At 43.6% G+C, this 17,841-nt stretch overlaps 1 protein-coding gene across 5 annotated transcripts in view; it reads left to right on the forward strand.

Moving 5' to 3' along the window:
* STN1 (STN1 subunit of CST complex) overlaps nucleotides 1–17,841 on the forward strand; it is a 101,161-nt gene that overhangs the window by 82,998 nt on the left and 322 nt on the right. For 4 of the 5 annotated variants that reach the window (XM_030202791.1, XM_030202793.1, XM_030202792.1 and 1 more), the window contains 2 exons: nucleotides 3,672–3,794; nucleotides 10,009–10,081. In XM_030202791.1, the coding sequence (XP_030058651.1) occupies nucleotides 3,672–3,794; nucleotides 10,009–10,081 (196 nt within the window). The remainder of the gene's footprint in view (nucleotides 1–3,671; nucleotides 3,795–10,008; nucleotides 10,082–17,841) is intronic. The other variant, XM_030202794.1, reaches the window with a different exon arrangement.

The following is a 17,841-nucleotide window of genomic DNA, read 5'->3' on the forward strand; positions in this document are numbered from 1 at the left end:
CAAAGGAAACTATCTGAGTCCCTCTTCTTCTCCCCCCCCCCCCCCCCCCCCCCCCCTCCTTTTTTTTTTTTTTTTTACTTTTTTTTTTTTTTGGTCTGACAGTTTTTCTTTTGCTCCTTTGCCCTTCTAGCTCGAATGGAACTGTACTTTATTGGGCTACTATGGTACCATCAGCCTTCATTCACAACTACATGGGGCATTTTTGTTTACTGTGAATGCCTCAAGGGGCCACAGATTGCACTTTCCTCCAGAACCCAAAATTCATGCACAGAGGAAGAAATCCCTCATATTACTGCTTCCTACACAATTTATGTAAAGAAAACTCTTGGCTTCTACTATGATAGGCACTCAAAATTTAATAGTAAAATGAAACATTAATCATCTCTACAGTGGGTACTATCACCAGTTCCAAACCACTACATTATGAATTCTTCTAGCTTTTTTATTTCTTTTTTAATTCTTTCTTTAACAAAAGGAGGAAAATCCTCAACAGTCTCTACTTGGTCCAAAATGCCTACAGTATACATGAGTTCTTGCTGATATCATTGGCTAAGGAACCTCCTCATTACTCTTTTAATATATATATAGATATATTTTCAAAGCACTTAGACTTACAAAGTTCCATAGGTTACTGGGGAACTTTGTAAGTCTAAGTGCTTTGAAAATGAGCCCCATAGTCCATCAATTTTCTTAAAGAAATGTTTTTACTTAACTTTGAAAAATGCTTGTACGCTTTCTGTAGCTGTTCCATGGCCGACAATGGCCAAAGTTTCGATAAACTGCTTCAGGGTCTGTGGAGCACAAACCTGAACTCCATGCTCCCCGGACCATGAAGCAGTTTATCGAAACTTTGGCCATTGTCGGCCGTAGAACAGCTGCAGAGAGCGTCCAAACATTTTTCAAAGTTAAGTAAAAATGTAGTGGAATTAGAAAAGAAACAGAGAAGGGCAACGAAAATGAGCAAGGGAATGGGACGACGTCCCTATGAGGAAAGGCTAAAGCATCTAGGGCTCTTCAGCTTGGAGAAGACGGCTGAGGGGGAGCTAGGATAGAGCTCTATAAAATAATGAGTGGAGTGGAATGGGTAGACATGGATTGTTTGTTTACTCTTTCCAAACATACTAGGACTAGGGGGAATGCGATGAAGCTACAAAGTAGTAAATTTAATACGAATCGTAGAAAATGTTTCTTCACTCATCATGTAATTAAACTCTGGAATTCGTTGCCAGAGAATGTGGTAAAGGCGGTTAGCTTATCAGGGTTTAAAAAGGATCTGGACGGCTTCCTAAAGGAAAAGTCCATAGACCATTATTAAATTGACTTGAGGAAAATCCACTGTTTATTTCTGGGATAAGCATAAAATGTATTGAGTTTTCTGGGGTCTTATAAACTAAAGATATCAAGAGGAAACTGGTTCCATTCATTAACTGTACTTATAAATACAGAACACAGTTGTCAATGTGTAAGTCAGAGTTCTTCCATTCAAGGAGGAGAAACGCCTCAAAAACAAGCCACTCCCACAAATGTAAATGGGGTAAAGGCTACAAATTCATCATCACAGGCGCTTCTAAAACCTCCTCATTTTAAAACATTTTTTGAAAAGGTTTTTTCTAATGCTAAACAACAGAACTGCTTTGCCGAGTAAGCTATAAAGTTTTACTTAACTTCGGCAGACTGCAGACTTTCTCCTCCCAGACCGTGATTCAACTGTTGAATCACGGTCTGGGAGGAGAAAGTCTGCAGTCTGCCGAAGTTAAGTAAAACTTTATAGCTTACTCGGCAAAGCAGTTCTGTTGTTTAGCATTAGAAAAAATGTTTTAAAATGAGGAGGTTTTAGAAGCACCTGTGATGATGAATTTGTAGCCTTTACCCCATTTACATTTGTGGGAGTGGCTTGTTTTTGAGGCGTTTTTCCTCCTTGAATGGAAGAACTCTGACTTACACATGGACAACTGTTTGTTTTCTGGGGTCTTGCCAGGTATTTGTAACCTGGATTGGCCACTGTTGGAAACAGGATGCTGGGCTTGATGGACCTTTGGTCTGTCCCAGTGTGGCAATACTTAGGTAATTATGTTTCTTTAAGAAAATTGATGGACTATGTATATTAAAAGAGTAATGAAGGTTTTTTAGCCAGTGATGACAGGAAGAACTTGTGTATGCTGAAGGCATTTTGACCCAAGTAGAGTCTGTTGAGACTTTTTCCTCCTTTTTTAAAAGAAAGAATTAGAAAAGAAATATAAAAAAAGCTAGAAGAATTCATAATGTAGTGGTTTGGAACTGGTGATAGTACTCACTGTAGAGAGGATTATTGTTTCATTTGACTGTGAGATATTTTAGATCCTCGATTTAGTCCTATTATTTTGTAGGTGACTCAAAATTTAATGCTAGATGAACAATGCGACACCTACCTTTACATTACCAGCAGTAGAATCCCATGTGTACGTTTTATTAAGATGAGTGCTAACCAGATAGTGCACCTTTAATTTGGTTGTGCCAGTATTTAACCATCACTGAGCACAACAGCACATGCTAAAATAGTTGTGGAAAACAGTAAAACGTGGTGTAAATGCCTTTGCCTAAGTTAGGCGCAGAGCAGGTGTATTCTATAGCAGCACACACAATTTTTTGAAATGCCCATGACCACACTCCTTTTTCCAGACTGCATCTTAGAATTTACGTGCCTCACTTTACATGAATATGCTTAGAAAGTTGTGTGTGTAAATTCTAATTCAGGCCTGTGAATTGTAAATAAATAACTTAATGAAAATGTATTTCTTCTAATTAGCCAGCAGTTTTAAAGCTGTTGCAGGAAAGATTACTTTCTCTTTTCCAATTTAGCCTTGAGAAAGGGGGAACTTCCGGTATCATTGGCCAGATATTTTCAAAGGTTGGTGCTCTGATTGGTTCTGGACTTCAAATCTACCCTGGAGGGTACTGTCTGGATATTTCTTTAATCTCAGTGTGGGGGTTCAGAGGAGAAACATCTCTGTCCTGAGATGCTGTTCATGGCTTTGAACAGTTAAATTCCTGAATTCCCCAGGTGCTATTCAGGGAATAACAAATGTTTAGATAGTTATTTTATAATTGAGCCATATTCAGTTTCCTGTTATTGTTTGCTGATTTCACCGTTTTCTGTTCTATGATAAACAGGTTTATTAGTTTTGCATTCCTGGACTGACTAAGAATCCTGGTTTGTGTTTTTTGTGTCTGTGGGTGCTGTCTAGGAACTGTGGGACCCCCTGGAGTGTGGCCATAGTGTCCTAGAAATGGGGAATAATCTGAGAGTGGGAGACTAGCCCAGAGGCAAGCGGGACCCAGTCGGTGGGAGGAGGGTGCTAGTATAGAGCATGTGCCCAGATGCGGGTGGGCCTGAGCAGTGCTGGGGATAGATCCTCCAGGTGGCCGTGGGGTTAACCCCAGGCAGGTGCTAGGCATTTTGTGGCAAATACCAATTATTGGCACTGATGGCAAGATAATTAAGTTACACACACTAATCGGAATACAACCTGATTTGCACACGCAACTTAAGTCGCAGTATATAGAATTTGGGGTATAATGTTTTAGCATTGACTGTGGTAAGGTTATCTTTCAGACACGAGAGGTACATTGTTCTTGTAATATAATTTCATTTGTGCACAATTTGTATTTCTTTTTCTTATTTATTTTTACAGGAAAATTCTAGCTGTGGCTCTACTTCTAAGCAAGTTCACCATATCTTTAGGGATGTCTTGGGTTTGCTGCAGGAGAAGGGAGTAATTTTCCAGAAATTGCCCAATTCTGACAAAGTGTATCATGTGAGGAAATTTAATATTGAATGCAACTGTGATAGAAACAGAGTATGAAAGCACTTGGCAGGGCTGGCTCCAAGGCAGGTGGCATCCTGAGTGGGACTGGCAATGACTCCCTCCTGTGCTGGATATTCAATCGTGCTTCCGTTTGGAAATGTTGTTCATCTATCCCCTTACCCTTCTGGACATGGGCAAAGAGTGTTTTTTACCCATGTCCAGTTCGTTCTCAATAAAAGGAGCAGTCAAGGGAGTAGTGTAAAAGAAAATAGCACTTCCAAAAACACAAGAGTCAGATATGGATCACACACACTGTTTTATTCTTAGAATACACCTTGTTGACACGGAATCATGTTTCAGCACAAAGTGCACCTACCTCAGGAGTCTAACCCAATATACATACAATAAAAACAATTAGATGATCATAACAAAATTGATAAAAAATTAAGGGCCCTGTTTACCAAGCCACGCTGTAGGCACACTTAAGTTTTAGCATACGCTAACACTAAAAACACCCAGGAATATAGGAGTGTCTCTAGCGTTAGCGTGTGCTAGTTCTTAGCACGCACTAAAAAGTTAACACGCCTACAGCACAGCTTAGAAAACAGGGCCCTAAAAGTATGTTGAAAATAAACCTCAATAAACACAAGTGCACGTATAAATTTGTGTCTGGTAAAAGTTTAAAAAACAAACAAATCTCTAATTATACAATATGGCTTAAAAAAATAAAAAGGCAACAAGAATATTATACCTAATGAGCACTTACTGACATTCAAAACAGTAAATGGACAGGAAATAACATAGTGTATGGTGAGGGGTGGAAAAAATAAAATAAAAATATATATAACCAGGGGACTAAAATACACTGGCGAAGGACTGCGAAGTGGATGGGATATACAAATTTAACAAATTTATGTAAAGTATAATGCAACATGAGAACGAATTTTAAAAAAACAGTCAAATAGGTACTCTGATATGAAAATGCGATCGAACACAAAAATGTTCATGCAAACAGTGAATTATACAAACAAATAATGAATGTACATCAATATTCTAATTATTAAAGGTGTTATGGATAAAATTGTAACAATATATGTTATTACATAAATGAGTCCAATTAAATAGGTCAAATGTTCATATATGAGTGTAAGCTTTTCACAAGTACATCCAACAATTACTCAGCACTCTAATGACTCGTACTTTTTTTCATGACTTCAGCAGCGATTTGTTTCACATGGGTATACAACTCATGATTCGCCTGCCTCTTCATCAGTCAGAGTACTTTTCATAAACTTCATTCATTTATTTAGTAACATAGTAAGTGACGGCAGATAAGGACCTGTACGGTCCCTCCAGTCTGCCCAACAAGATAAACTCATTTTATTTGATCTGCGATATATATATTTAATTCAAACTATTGTAAAACTCACTTATACTACTTAGCTTTTATATTGACTTTTCAGATCAGCTGCCTACATGGACCATGTTTCGTGGGGTATTAAACCCTAGCTGCATCAGGGTGTGGACCTAAAAACAATAAAATTATAATGAGAACTAACACTATTTCTTACAGTATTATATACTGAGATCACACTATGTGTCCTACCTCTTCGCCACATGCCAGCCATTCTCTTCACTATCTACTATAATAAAATTCACCCTCAACATTCTGAAGACAATGTTCTGAAGTCACTCAGTCACTCCCTGAAGGGTTCGTCAGTTCATGGTGGTGAAGCCACAACACTGACCATGTCTCTCTGCCCCGTCCTCGCATGACGGACCAATCAGAAAAAATACCCTCAACGTTCTGAAACACAAAGGACCATCACAAAACCGTTCCCAGGCAACGCTAGGCGACGTAAGACGGACCTATCAGAGGAAACTACGTGGCAATAAGGGAGGAGCATTCACCAGCAGAACGGCTCATTATCTGTGCAGCACGGAGAGCACAGAACCACCGCTTGAACGAGAGAAGAATATTCCTGCTGTGGGTATGTGCAAAAATAGACCGGGGGGGGGGGGGGGGGGGGAATTTTAAAATGCCTAATGCCGGTACTGAAGAGTGCCGGAGGGCCTATAGCACAGACTATATTTGGGTTCGCTTGACATGAAGACTGTGGAGCCAGTGAACAGCGTGCCCCTCACCATCTGGGACATGGGCGAACAGGACAAGCTGTGGCCCAGCTGGAAGGATTACCCACGACCCAGCCAGCAGCAAACAGTGACCAAGGAAGGGGGAGGAACATGCTGAGCGTGTTTCCCTACTCCTTCCCTGCCTAGGAATCGCTGGAGACTGGCTGCTAAACTAACAAAACAACCGCACACCGACGCACCACCTCCATCATTCGAAAGGCATCCACTCTTTCTTCAACAGAAATGCAAACTAATAATACAAAACAAACAAAGAATACCCGGTTTCTTACGCGGCTGCAGGTAACTCCCCACCCCCTTCCTCTTCCCCTTTTGCCGAAGCGGCCGTGCCCAACCATCCCCAGCCAAGCCGTCTCGACCACCCGGAAAAAGGTGGCACTGCTTCCCGCAGCACATAAATGTTCCAGCATTCCCCTGCAGCCAGCCTGAAATGGACCGAACATACCGGATCACCCCCCGATGGCCCGAGACCGTGCTCCTCTCCCTTCCGCCAACTTAAAACAACCATCCCCGTCCTCAGGCAAGCCGTCTCCCACCTCCAGGATGCCCAGAACCCCAGCCCAACGGAAAAAGACGGCGCTGCTTCCCATAGCACATTTCTCTTCCAGCGTTCCCCTACAGCAGCCCTGAAACGGTCAAAAAATACCGACAGACCAAGAAAGTGCTCCTCTACCTTCTGCCCATCTAAAACACTGCTGCCTCAGCACAACACAAAAAAAAAAAAAAAAAAAACCCGGAAAAAACAATCCACCACTCAGCAAAGGCTGACCCCCCCCCCCCCTACAACCACATTTACATTTTACCAACAGAAAGACCCCCCCCCTCCACAAACCTCCTTGACAGACAAAACCACACACACACAGCAGAAACACACCCTCAAAGCCACACACAAATCCATCCCACTTTACCAGCACAGCACATCCCCCAACCCCCCAAGCAAAAAAACAAAAAAAAAAGACACACATCAACAACCTACACACACACACACAATAACTCTGTGACACATACACACACACAAAAAAAAAAGCCACATGCTAGCGCCCGTTTAATTGGTTTCGGAAACGGGCCTTTTTTACTAGTCTATAATATGGTGGCACCAGCAGATGTCGTTAAATATCTTAATTAACTTAACTTCAATGGCCAGAGAACCAATGAGAGCAACTTATACATGTAAGGAACCCCAGTCTAGTTCCCTGTTAAGACCTCCTGGACTAATTGAATTTAGTATAAACAGTAAATTATACAGACACCTGATAATGAGTATGCTTAAGAATTACATGCATGTATTATATGAATAAATGACAAAAAATGTGGCAGTATATATGTTGGAATAAAAATGGAGGGAAAAGTCAACCCACCAAGAACATCCTCTGTGAACGAACAAAACATGCAAAGTATGAGAAATATGTACCATAGATGAACCAGCATCTCGGAAAAAGGAACAGGGGGCAAGATTGTGCGGCGTGAAAAGAGACAAAAAGTATACGATAAGAAGAATAAAGATATACAAAGGTACCTGTATTCAGTGTGTGGTGAACGTGGTATGGAACCACAGAATGTAAGGCAAACAAAATACCTGTAATGATAAACCAGAAAATGACATGAGGTAAGGGATGAATTGGAAGTAAGAAACCAACAAATATAAGTGATAGTTAAAAGCGGAACCATAGAAAAACATGGTAGGATAAAGACAGCAAAAACGGCACTGTCTGTATCACTTACTGTTTATATGAATATTTTGATGTCTTTAATTGTAATCCTATGTAGCATTAAGTCATGATCTCTGGGGTTTACTAAGCCGGTAGCGCGGCTGGCTGTGCGCTAGTGCCAGCACAGCCCATTCACTTTGAATGGGCTGTATTGGCAATGCCGCGTGAAAGCTGATAGTGCAGCTTAGTAAACAGACCCCAATATTTTCATTCTTCCCATCTACATCTAAGATATATATGCTGCTACAACTTTGGTATGTCACTCATTTATGTAATAACATATATTGTTAGACTTTTATCCGTTTATAACACCTTTGATTTTACATGCAGCTCCAAGAAGGGGACACGGCCATGGCAGGGTCATGGGTGGATTAGGAGCATTCATACAGTTTATGCATGCTACTATAGAATAAGGGGAATCTGTGCCTAATTTAGATGCAAGGATTTACACCAGGGTTTACTTGATGTAATCCCTCGCGTCTAAAGTTAGGCACCAGTCCTGGTGCTAAGCATCTATATATATAAAAGGCAAGACCAACGTTCTATGAAGCCTCCAGCCTGAAGTGTGAAGCGCCAGAGATATCCGGTTTACCCATGAGTGAAGGAAAACAGCACAGCACGAAATCCCTCGCTCTGTAACAGTGAAGGACTCAGAGGGGGAGGGGAGAGAGATGCCCTCACTCTCTCTGTAACACAGAACAGCAGGAAACTTAACACTGAAGGACTGGACTCCAAGGGGGGAGGGGGAGGGAGAGAGGGCAGAGGGCAGGGACACACACTCCCACATGCACACTCTGAAGAAAACCTTGCTAGCCCCCGTTTCATTTGCATCAGAAACGGGGCTTTTTTTACTAGTATTCTATAAATGGCACCTTTCGAAGCTGCTTAGTATGGTTTTTTTCTGGCACTATTTATAGAAGTTGGTCCTTTATGTATATTCAGTACTGGTGTTTCTGTGAATAGTGGCATTAAATATATGTGGATGATTTAAACATAGTAGCCGACATTTTAAAGAATGCCATGTCTTTAAATATCGGGCTTCTAACTTTTATATGGATATGTGCAGGGGTGTGCTGGTAAAATTTTAACAGGCTCTTTCTCCGGACGTAGCCAGCTCTGCAGTTGGAAGGGCCAGGGGTGGCCGGGGGGGGGGGGGGGGGAGAGCAACACTTGCCTCTCTCTCCTCCCTCCCTTCGTGCGGGCACTCTAGGCATACCTTTGCTGGCAACCAATAAATGGACTGCCACCACTCCCAACGTCTTGCTCTGAGCAGCATGCTGGAGAAGTCCCAGCCTGCTGCTCAGAGCTGGGAACAAGGAGCTGGGAGCAGCAGCAGTCTATTTACTTGGCTGGCAGGGCTCAGCATCCCCACCAGCAAAGTAAAAGAGAATTCAGCAAGGGGCCCAAGCCCACATTTTGGGAGCCAGTTGTTAAAGTAGCAATGGAGGGCCCTACTTTAACAACCGGCTCCCAAAATTCTTAAAAACTTAACAACCGGCTCTTGCGAGCCTGTGAGAGCCTGCTCCAGCACACCACTGGATATGTGTAAATCTTCACATCTTAATTAGGTTCAGATCCCCCGTATTCTATAACAGCGTACATAAATTGTAAGAATGCTTCTGATCCATCCATGGCTGTGCCCCCTTTTTGGAGCCGCATGTAAAATTTCCCGCAACTAATTTGAATTAGTGCTAGTAATGGATTATTCGATAAATCACCTAGATTTGGACAAAATTACTTAAGGCGTTGCGGGGATTAACATAAATTCTACCCTTCCAATATCTCCCAGGCACACATCAAAAAGTTTGATTTGTGCTTGGGAGATATTGAAAGGGTAGTAATGGATTATCAGCACCCAATTATCAGCGCTAATTGGCTCATTCAATTAAATTGTGCACGTAAATTTGTGCACAATTTTTTAGGGTTTTTATGGAATTCAGGGGAATGTGACCAATTTTCAATCATCCCTAGCTACTTTTAATGTACGAATTTTGTACCAGTTTTCAAAGCAAAAATAGGCATGCCCTTTCTTTTTGAAACTCTTAGCAGATTTACGTACATAATAATCCTCACCAACCTAAATAGGCTTCCTAAAATGCTTAGGAGGCTAAAAGTCTGTGCGGTTGAGGAAGGGCAGTTTTCAAATGTACAGATAATGCAATAAATTGCTTTGAGAATCACCCTCCATCCAATAGCATCTGAGACCACATAGGTTCCTTCATCAGATCCATCAAGCATACTGAGAGTTGAAATCCAGAGCTGCTTTCGATACTTGCTGTTAGTAGCACTGCTGTTAAGGTGTAAAAATAACTTAAGACTTGTGAGTCTGAAGATTTCTATGATGCTTTTTTTCATCCTGCTAGGTGACGGACTACAAGAAAGAGCTACACGAAGTCACTATCGGCATCATTCAAGCAGACTGCAAGAGGCAAAGATGTGAGTCCTTTATTTTACACAACTGAAGATTGTGTTGCTCATTTGTACACTTTGAGGCCAATTTTCAGCCGTGGTGTTTGATTTAAATGCCCACTGCCACATTTTTTTATATCCAGATATTCACGCTTGTATCTGGGTACCGACCAGGTCTGAATATTTGGGTATAACTTATCTGCCAGTACTTATTTAGGCACTAATGATATTTTACCTGGGCTGTTACCTGGTTAGTGGACTGAATATTGCCACTAACCAGGTAAGTGGAAAATTTACCTCTGGACCTCCCCTGATAGCTGCAAGGTGGACGATCTGGATTTTCAATAGTAGTAGTAGCAGGTATGGACCCAATAAGTGGGACTTGCATGGGTAGAAGCTACTTCTTCCCAGATAAGTCCTGCCAAAGGTTAACCCTTTTGTTGCCCAGAAGCAGTTACACAGTATGCTCTAGTGTAAGGGCCTGTCAGCAGTGATGGTGCGAAAAGACATTTGTTCATGTTGGTTTGTTCCTCTGGCCACCCTGCGCCTCATAGAAATAAAAACATAAGAATTGCCATGTGGGATAAATAAAAGGTCCATCAAGCTTCGTATCCTGTTTCCAACAGCAGCCACTCGAGGTCACAAGCGCCTGGCAGGATCCCACAAGTAGATAGTTTCTATTCTACTTTCCCAATAGTGGTTTATAGACGTTTCCTCCTGGAAACCGTACAAGTCCAGAGTCTAACAATGCACTGACTGACAAAGAGGCTCATTTTCAAAGCACTTATCCTCCCAAAGTTCCATAGAAACCTATGGAACTTAGCCTCCCAAAGTGCTTTGAAAATATGCCTCAAAGTATTTTCTCCTAATTGTTCTAAATATACTACTTTGTAACGTCATTTCCTTGTCATCAAGCAGATGAAGCCATTACGTATGGGTTGTGTCCATCAACCAGCAGGTGGAGATAGAGAGCACTCAACTTCTCACATGCCTCATGGCCAGCCAGCTCCACTGCCTCTTCAGTATTCTCAATCTCCCCAAGCAGGGTGACTCCAGCTTCTTTGAGCGCCATCAAAAATCTGCCTGGGGGTGGCTCCTGGCTTGCCAGTTGTTAGCCCAGGGTGTTAGAGGCTAAAGCAGCTTCACTTTGAAGGCACATAGGTTAGCCCTTTCCCTGCCTTACCCATGCCCCCGTGGATGTGGACATATTAGCTTGCGTTTCCCTGTCCTTTCCCACTCAGTGGATGCAGGCACATTGGTTCGCCTTTCCCACTCATCAGAGCCTCCGGAGTTCTTATTACCTCTGCTTTCCTCCCAGCGTTTAAAAAAAAAAAATGGAACAGAGGTTTTCCTTTGATTCTTCTATGGGACAGGAGCTCTGATACTCGGTCCGGTGAGGTAAGAGTGTTTTCTAACTCCTCCGGGGTGGGCCCGCGATCGGGGCGTTTTTGGCGCGAAACCGCCATTTTGAATTTTCCCGCCGTTTTCGGCGATGGCTGCAGAGAATGTAAAGCGCTGTTCCCAGTGTGGCAAGCGCAAATCAGCAGCAGGCTCTGTAAGTCGTGCTGTACAGGTGTAAGAGTCAGCCCAAGCATGGCGAGCGCCATTTTGAATTCTCCGCATGGCGCAGCCTCCGTAGAGACGGAGAGCCCTGAGGCGAGGGGGGGGGGGGACCTCGAATTGAGGCTATTCAGGGTGCGGCTAGCCCCGGACAGGATCTGGGTGCTCAGGGCGAGTTTTTCTCCCCTGATTTTTGTGTTATTATTGCATAAAGCATACATGCTGAAAAGAGCTCTCCCTCAAGGGTCGTCTGAGGCCCCTTCTATTGTTTCCCGCCCCCCCCCCCCGGTGGATTCTGGCCTGGGACTGGCCGCTGAGGCTATTTTCCCTGATAATTGGCATAAAGAAAAGCGTAGAAGTGCTAATTCCCCTTCAGATTGTGGTGCACCTCCTTCAAGGTCTGATTCAGTTAGGGGCCGTGTCCCCGGTACCTCCCGCCGAACACGGCTACGGCCGATACTCCATCTACTTTGTGGTGCCGCGAAAAGGTGGGTCTTTTCGCCCTATTCTGGACTTAAAAGAATTAAACAAGTCCCTGAGAATGCGGCATTTCCACATGGAAATCCTACGCTCCGTCATTGCTGCGGTACAGCCAGGAGAGTTTCTCACGTCTCTAGACCTGAAAGAAGATTACTTGCACATACCAATTTGGCCCCCGCACCAGAAGTTTCTGAGGTTTGCGGTGTTGGGAAAACATTTCCAGTTCCAGGCCTTGCCTTTTGGCCTCGCCACAGCTCCCCGAACCTTTTCGAAGGTAATGGTGGTAGTAGCTGCTTAGCTCAGGCGAGAAGGTATCAGGGTTCACTTGTACCTAGACGACTGGCTCATCAGAGCAGACTCTGTAACAGAGAGCTATCAAGCTACAGCCAGAGTGATCTCAGTACTTCAGTCTCTAGGCTGGGTCGTCAATATGGCCAAAAGTCACTTGACCCCCTCGCAATCTCTAGAATATTTGGGGGCCAGGTTCGACACAGACTCGGGCTATGTATACCTACCCGAGCTAAGGCAGTGCAAGCTTCAGAATCAGGTCCGTCTGCTCCTGAGGATGCCGCACCCGCGAGCTTGGGACATTGTCCAGCTGCTGGGATCGATGACAGCCACATTGGAAGTGGTGCCCTGGGCGACAGCGCACCTGAGACCTCTACAGTAATTCCCTACTTCAAAGATGGTCTCCATTTTCTCAGGATTATCAATGCAGACTTTCTTGGCTCCCTGTGGCCCGACTCAGCATGGAGTGGAGCCTCTCAGACAACATGCTGTGGTGAGGAATGCCGCTGGCGCTCCCCGATTGGTGTCTAGTAGTGACAGATGCCAGCCTGAAGGGCTGGGGCGCACATTGCAAGGGGAAGCATGCCCAGGGTCTATGGACACCCGAGGAGTCGGAGTGGTCCATCAACCGCCTGGAGTTGAAAACGGTGTTTCAGGCGCTTCTGGCCTTTCAAGTGACCCTGGAAGGATTGGCTGTCAGAGTGATGTCAGACAACACGACAGCAGTGGCCTACATAAATCGACAAGGCGGCACTCAGTGCAGAGCACTGGCCGCGCAGGCCGAACAGATTTGCCACTGGGCCGAGCTGCATCTTCAGTTTCTGTCGGCAGCTCACATTGCAGGTCAGAGCAACGTGCAAGCAGATTATCTAAGCAGGCATCAGATCGATCCAGCAGAATGGGAACTAGCAGACAAAGTATTCCTGCAGATATGTGCCAAATGGGGCAAGCCCGTGATGGATCTTATGGCGACAAGTTCAAATGCCAAAGTCCCGTGCTTCAGCAGACGGAGAGATCCTTGCTCAGAAGGGTTGGATGCCTTGACTCAGCCCTGGCCTCCGGGCCTACTATATGTGTTCCCTCCGTGGCCCTTGATAGGGCGCGTGCTCCTGCGGATTGAGCTGCACCCAGGAGAAGTGGTCCTCATCGCCCTGGATTGGCTCAGGAGGCCTTGGTATGCGGACCTCCGACAGATGCTAGTGGAGGCTCCCCTTCCTTTACCTCTGGTACTGAACCTGTTGTCACAGGGCCCGGTAGCCATGGAGGACGCCTGCCGCTTTGGTCTTATGGCATGGAGATTGAGAGGGCACAATTGAGGGACAAAAGCTATTCAAACAGTCATTTCCACTCTCCTGCAGGCCCGCAAGCGTTCCACTTCCGTGGCTTATGCCAGGATTTGGCGCCAGTTTGAGTCTTGGTGTGCTTCAAAAGCGATCACACCCATGCGGGCTCCTGTCTCGCCGATTCTGGACTTTTTGCAGGATGGTGTACAAATAGGCTTGGCCTATAATTCCCTGCGGGTGCAAGTGGCAGCGTTGGCCTCCCTTCGTGGTAAGGTTGAAGGCGTGTCTTTAGCTGCTCATCCAGATGTGGCACGGTTTCTTAGTGGGGTGCTTCGGCTCCGGCCTTCCGTGCGAGCACCCTGTCCAGCTTGGAACCTGGGGCTAGGTTTGAAGGCCCTACAGGCTTCTCCTTTTGAGCCGCTTCGGCAAGCATCGGAGAAAGATTTGACACTAAAGGCCGTTTTTCTTGTGGCCATTACTTCGGCGAGACGGGTGTCAGAACTCCAGACGCTGTCCTGTAGAGACCCATTTCTGCAATTCTCAGAGTCCGGGGTCACGGTTCGGACCGTGCCTTCCTTCATGCCTAAGGTGGTTTCAGCGTTTCACCTAAACCAGCCTATTTTCTTGCCCTCCTTTGATAAGGAGGAGTTTCCAGAATCTTTTGGCCAGTTGCACCTGTTGGATGTGCGCAGGACTCTGCTGCAGTATGTGCGAGTTACTATCTCTTTCAGGATCTATGATCATCTGTTTGTTTTGCTATTAGGTCCTCGCAGAGGGTCTCCAGCGTCTAAAGCCACTTTTGCCCGCTGGCTCAAAGAAACTATCTTTTCAGCTTATATACTTGCGGCCGGTCTCCGCCTGTAGCCTTTAAGGCGCATTCTACCAGAGCGATTTCTTCCTCTTGGACTTATCAATAGAAATCAAACAAAATAAAACATGGAAAAGAAAATAAGATGATACCTTTTTTATTGGACATAACTTAATACATTTCTTGATTAGCTTTCGAAGGTTGCCCTTCTTCGTCAGATCGGAAATAAGCAAATGTGCTAGCTGACAGTGTATATAAGTGAAAACATTCAAGCATTACTATGACAGTCTGACATAAACATTATAAACCATAAAGTTGTATTTCTCTGTTGATCACCCTCCCCTATCCACACCTATCCTGTTAGAATATCAATGATATGCTTTGATGTCCCCATGCATACCTCCTACCCACCCCCATCCTCCCACCCTGTCAGACTATCATAGTAATGCTTGAATGTTTTCACTTATATACACTGTCAGCTAGCACATTTGCTTATTTCCGATCTGACGAAGAAGGGCAACCTTTGAAAGCTAATCAAGAAATGTATTAAGTTATGTCCAATAAAAAAGGTATCATCTTATTTTCTTTTCCATGTTTTATTTTGTTTGATTTCTATTGATAACCTTAAGAGTGGACTAACACGGCTACCACACTCCTCTTCCTCTTGGGCTGAAACTGGAGCACTCTCTCATCAAGAGATATGCAGTGCAGCAACATGGGCTTCTAAGCTCTCTTTTGCCCGACATTACAGGCTGGATGTGGCTGCTAGGAGGGATGCGCGTTTTGGAGCACAAGTGCTAGCGCGTGGTGTGACCTGTTCCCACCCTATATAGGGATTGCTTTGTTACATCCCATACGTAATGGCTTCATCTGCTTGATGACAAGGAAGGGAAAATTAGGTTCTTACCTTGGTAATTTTCTTTCCTTTAGTCATAGCAGATGAAGCCATGAGCCCTCCCTGTTTGATTGTCTGTATGCTGTGAATCTGTTTCAGGTTCTGTTTTTGTTTCCTGAAGTTCCTTCCTTGGGAGAAAGTTGGAAAACAGTCTTCAGGATTCATGTTCACTTATAGGAGGATGAGTCCATTCCCTCCAGTTTATGTTTTGGAGGACGAGTTTATTCCCTCCAGGAGGTTGTGTTCATTCCCTCCTTTTGAGTTCATGCCCTTGTTATAAGGGGCCATCGTTCGCTGTGAGGAAAGTTCATGTTATTCCCATTGCGGTTTGCCATACTGCTTTGGAAGCTTCAAATACTGAAGAGGCAGTGGAGCTGGCTGGCCATGAGGCACTGAAAAGTTGAGTTCTCTCTATCTCCCCCTGCTGGTTGATGGACACAACCCATACATAATGGCTTCATCTGCTATGACTAAAGGAAAGAAAATTACCAAGGTAAGAACCTAATTTTCCCATAATTGTCCTGCATATTTAATACAACCTACCAACTAATGCCTTTTATCGCAGATTATCTTCAAACATATCCTGAAATAAGTATGTTTTCAATAATTTTCGAAATTGAATGCAAGACTCCTCCAGTCTAAGGTGTTTTGGAAGACAATTCCAAAGAGAAGGGGCTAGAAAAAAGAGAGCTGAATTTCTAGTAGACTCCCATCTGGCCTTCTGTGGCGATGGGATAATCAATCTATTATCTGTGAGTGAACGAAGTGTTCGCCTAGGTGAATAAGGCAAAACAAGATTTGATAGACATGATGGAATTAGTAAACATAGAGCTTTATGAGTCAATGTAAGGATTTTAAATTTTATTCTGGCTTCCACTGGAAGTGAAGTTGGAACAAAAGTGGCGTAACTATCATATTTTGAAGCCCTGCAGATGACATATGCTGCAGCATTCTGTATCATCTGTAAACGTTTTATGTTTGTCTTAGTTAACCCTGCATAGATAATATTACAATAATCCAGGCATGTTGTGATATATGCATGTGTTAGCGTACATAGAGAAGCTTTATCAATTGAATTTCTAATTGAACATAGTCTTCAAAGATGATAAAATGAATTTCTGACTGCCATAGATATTTGTTCATTAAAGGATAGCGCAGAGTCAATAATGACTCCAAGATATTTAAAGGATTGCACTGTTGGTATCGGTTTATCAAATAGAATAGGTATGACAGCAGGAACAGTATCACGTCCTGTAATCCACGATGTGACGGTCTTGTCTGGATTCAAGACTGAGATGTCTTTTAAGCCAGCTAGCTACTTCTTTAACGCCATTCTGAATTTGTGTAAGGTCAGGATCTAACAGTTTTAAATAATGAATCAGGATTAAATCATTGGCATATGAATAAAAACTGATACCCAGTGATTGAATAAGTAGAGCAAGAGGGCTGACGTATATGTTAAACAACAATGGTGATATACTGTAGTGAATTTTAGTCCTGTAAACTGCAGTGAATCCTTTGGAAAACAAGCGGTATATAAAACTTAGAATAGAATTCATACCCCTGAGTGCTGATTTTGGTGAGTGGGCTCCTGCTGAATTGATGACACAGGAAGTGAGGGAGAGAGAGCTCTAGGGATACCAGAAAGAGGAAGAAGAGTACAGCCTCAAACCTATGTCTAAAGTTGCTCTAAAATTAAAAAATAAGTCTCTAGGGATGTACTTCTGCTTGAAGCAGTGTTCAGGAGACCAGAAAATTTGTTGGCCGGTGGTGAGTTACAGTGACAGTATAGGTAAATCACAGAAGTACTAGTTTCTTGCCAACACAATCGAAGTTGTCTCTTCATTTAGGTCATATGATCATAAATTGTTACTGAAACATAACACTGACCATCAAACTGTTTAAAAAAAATAAGGGAAAGGGGATGGGCTACTTCTATCTAATAAGTATTTCAAGGTAAACCAGTTCTGAAATCAGGAATACTATATGATCCATTGAAAAAGTTGGTTTATGGGCCAACCTGTGACTCAGGCCCTTTAGCGCTGTAGCATGGGAGATCAGGTTTGGATCGCCTGTCCTGGTGAGAAAGGAAAGGCACTATGGCTCCTTCCAGCCAAAAGACACTGAGGGTAGGTGTACTTCAGAGAAGGAGCCTTTCCAGACTGGGCATTTTATTTAAAGAGAGGGAAAAGTAGCACATATGAGTTTATCTTGTTGGGCAGACTGGATGGACCATGCAGGTCTTTTTCTGCCGTCGTCTACTATGTATGTTACTATGATTCAAAAATGGAGGATGAAAAAGGAGGAGTTTAGTGACTCTGTACTTGATAGTTTGGTCTGCAATCCGAGGTCTTTATCAGTCCTTTACTTTTCATGTATGTGAGCTTCAGTATTAATATGCGGAGAGGCCGAAGAGCTCCAGATTTTAAAAGCTGAGATCAGTTGATATTTGTAGAGCATACTTTTTTAAAAT

The sequence above is a fragment of the Microcaecilia unicolor genome, chromosome 5 (genome assembly GCF_901765095.1).
Source record: "Microcaecilia unicolor chromosome 5, aMicUni1.1, whole genome shotgun sequence".
Lineage (NCBI taxonomy): Eukaryota > Metazoa > Chordata > Amphibia > Gymnophiona > Siphonopidae > Microcaecilia > Microcaecilia unicolor.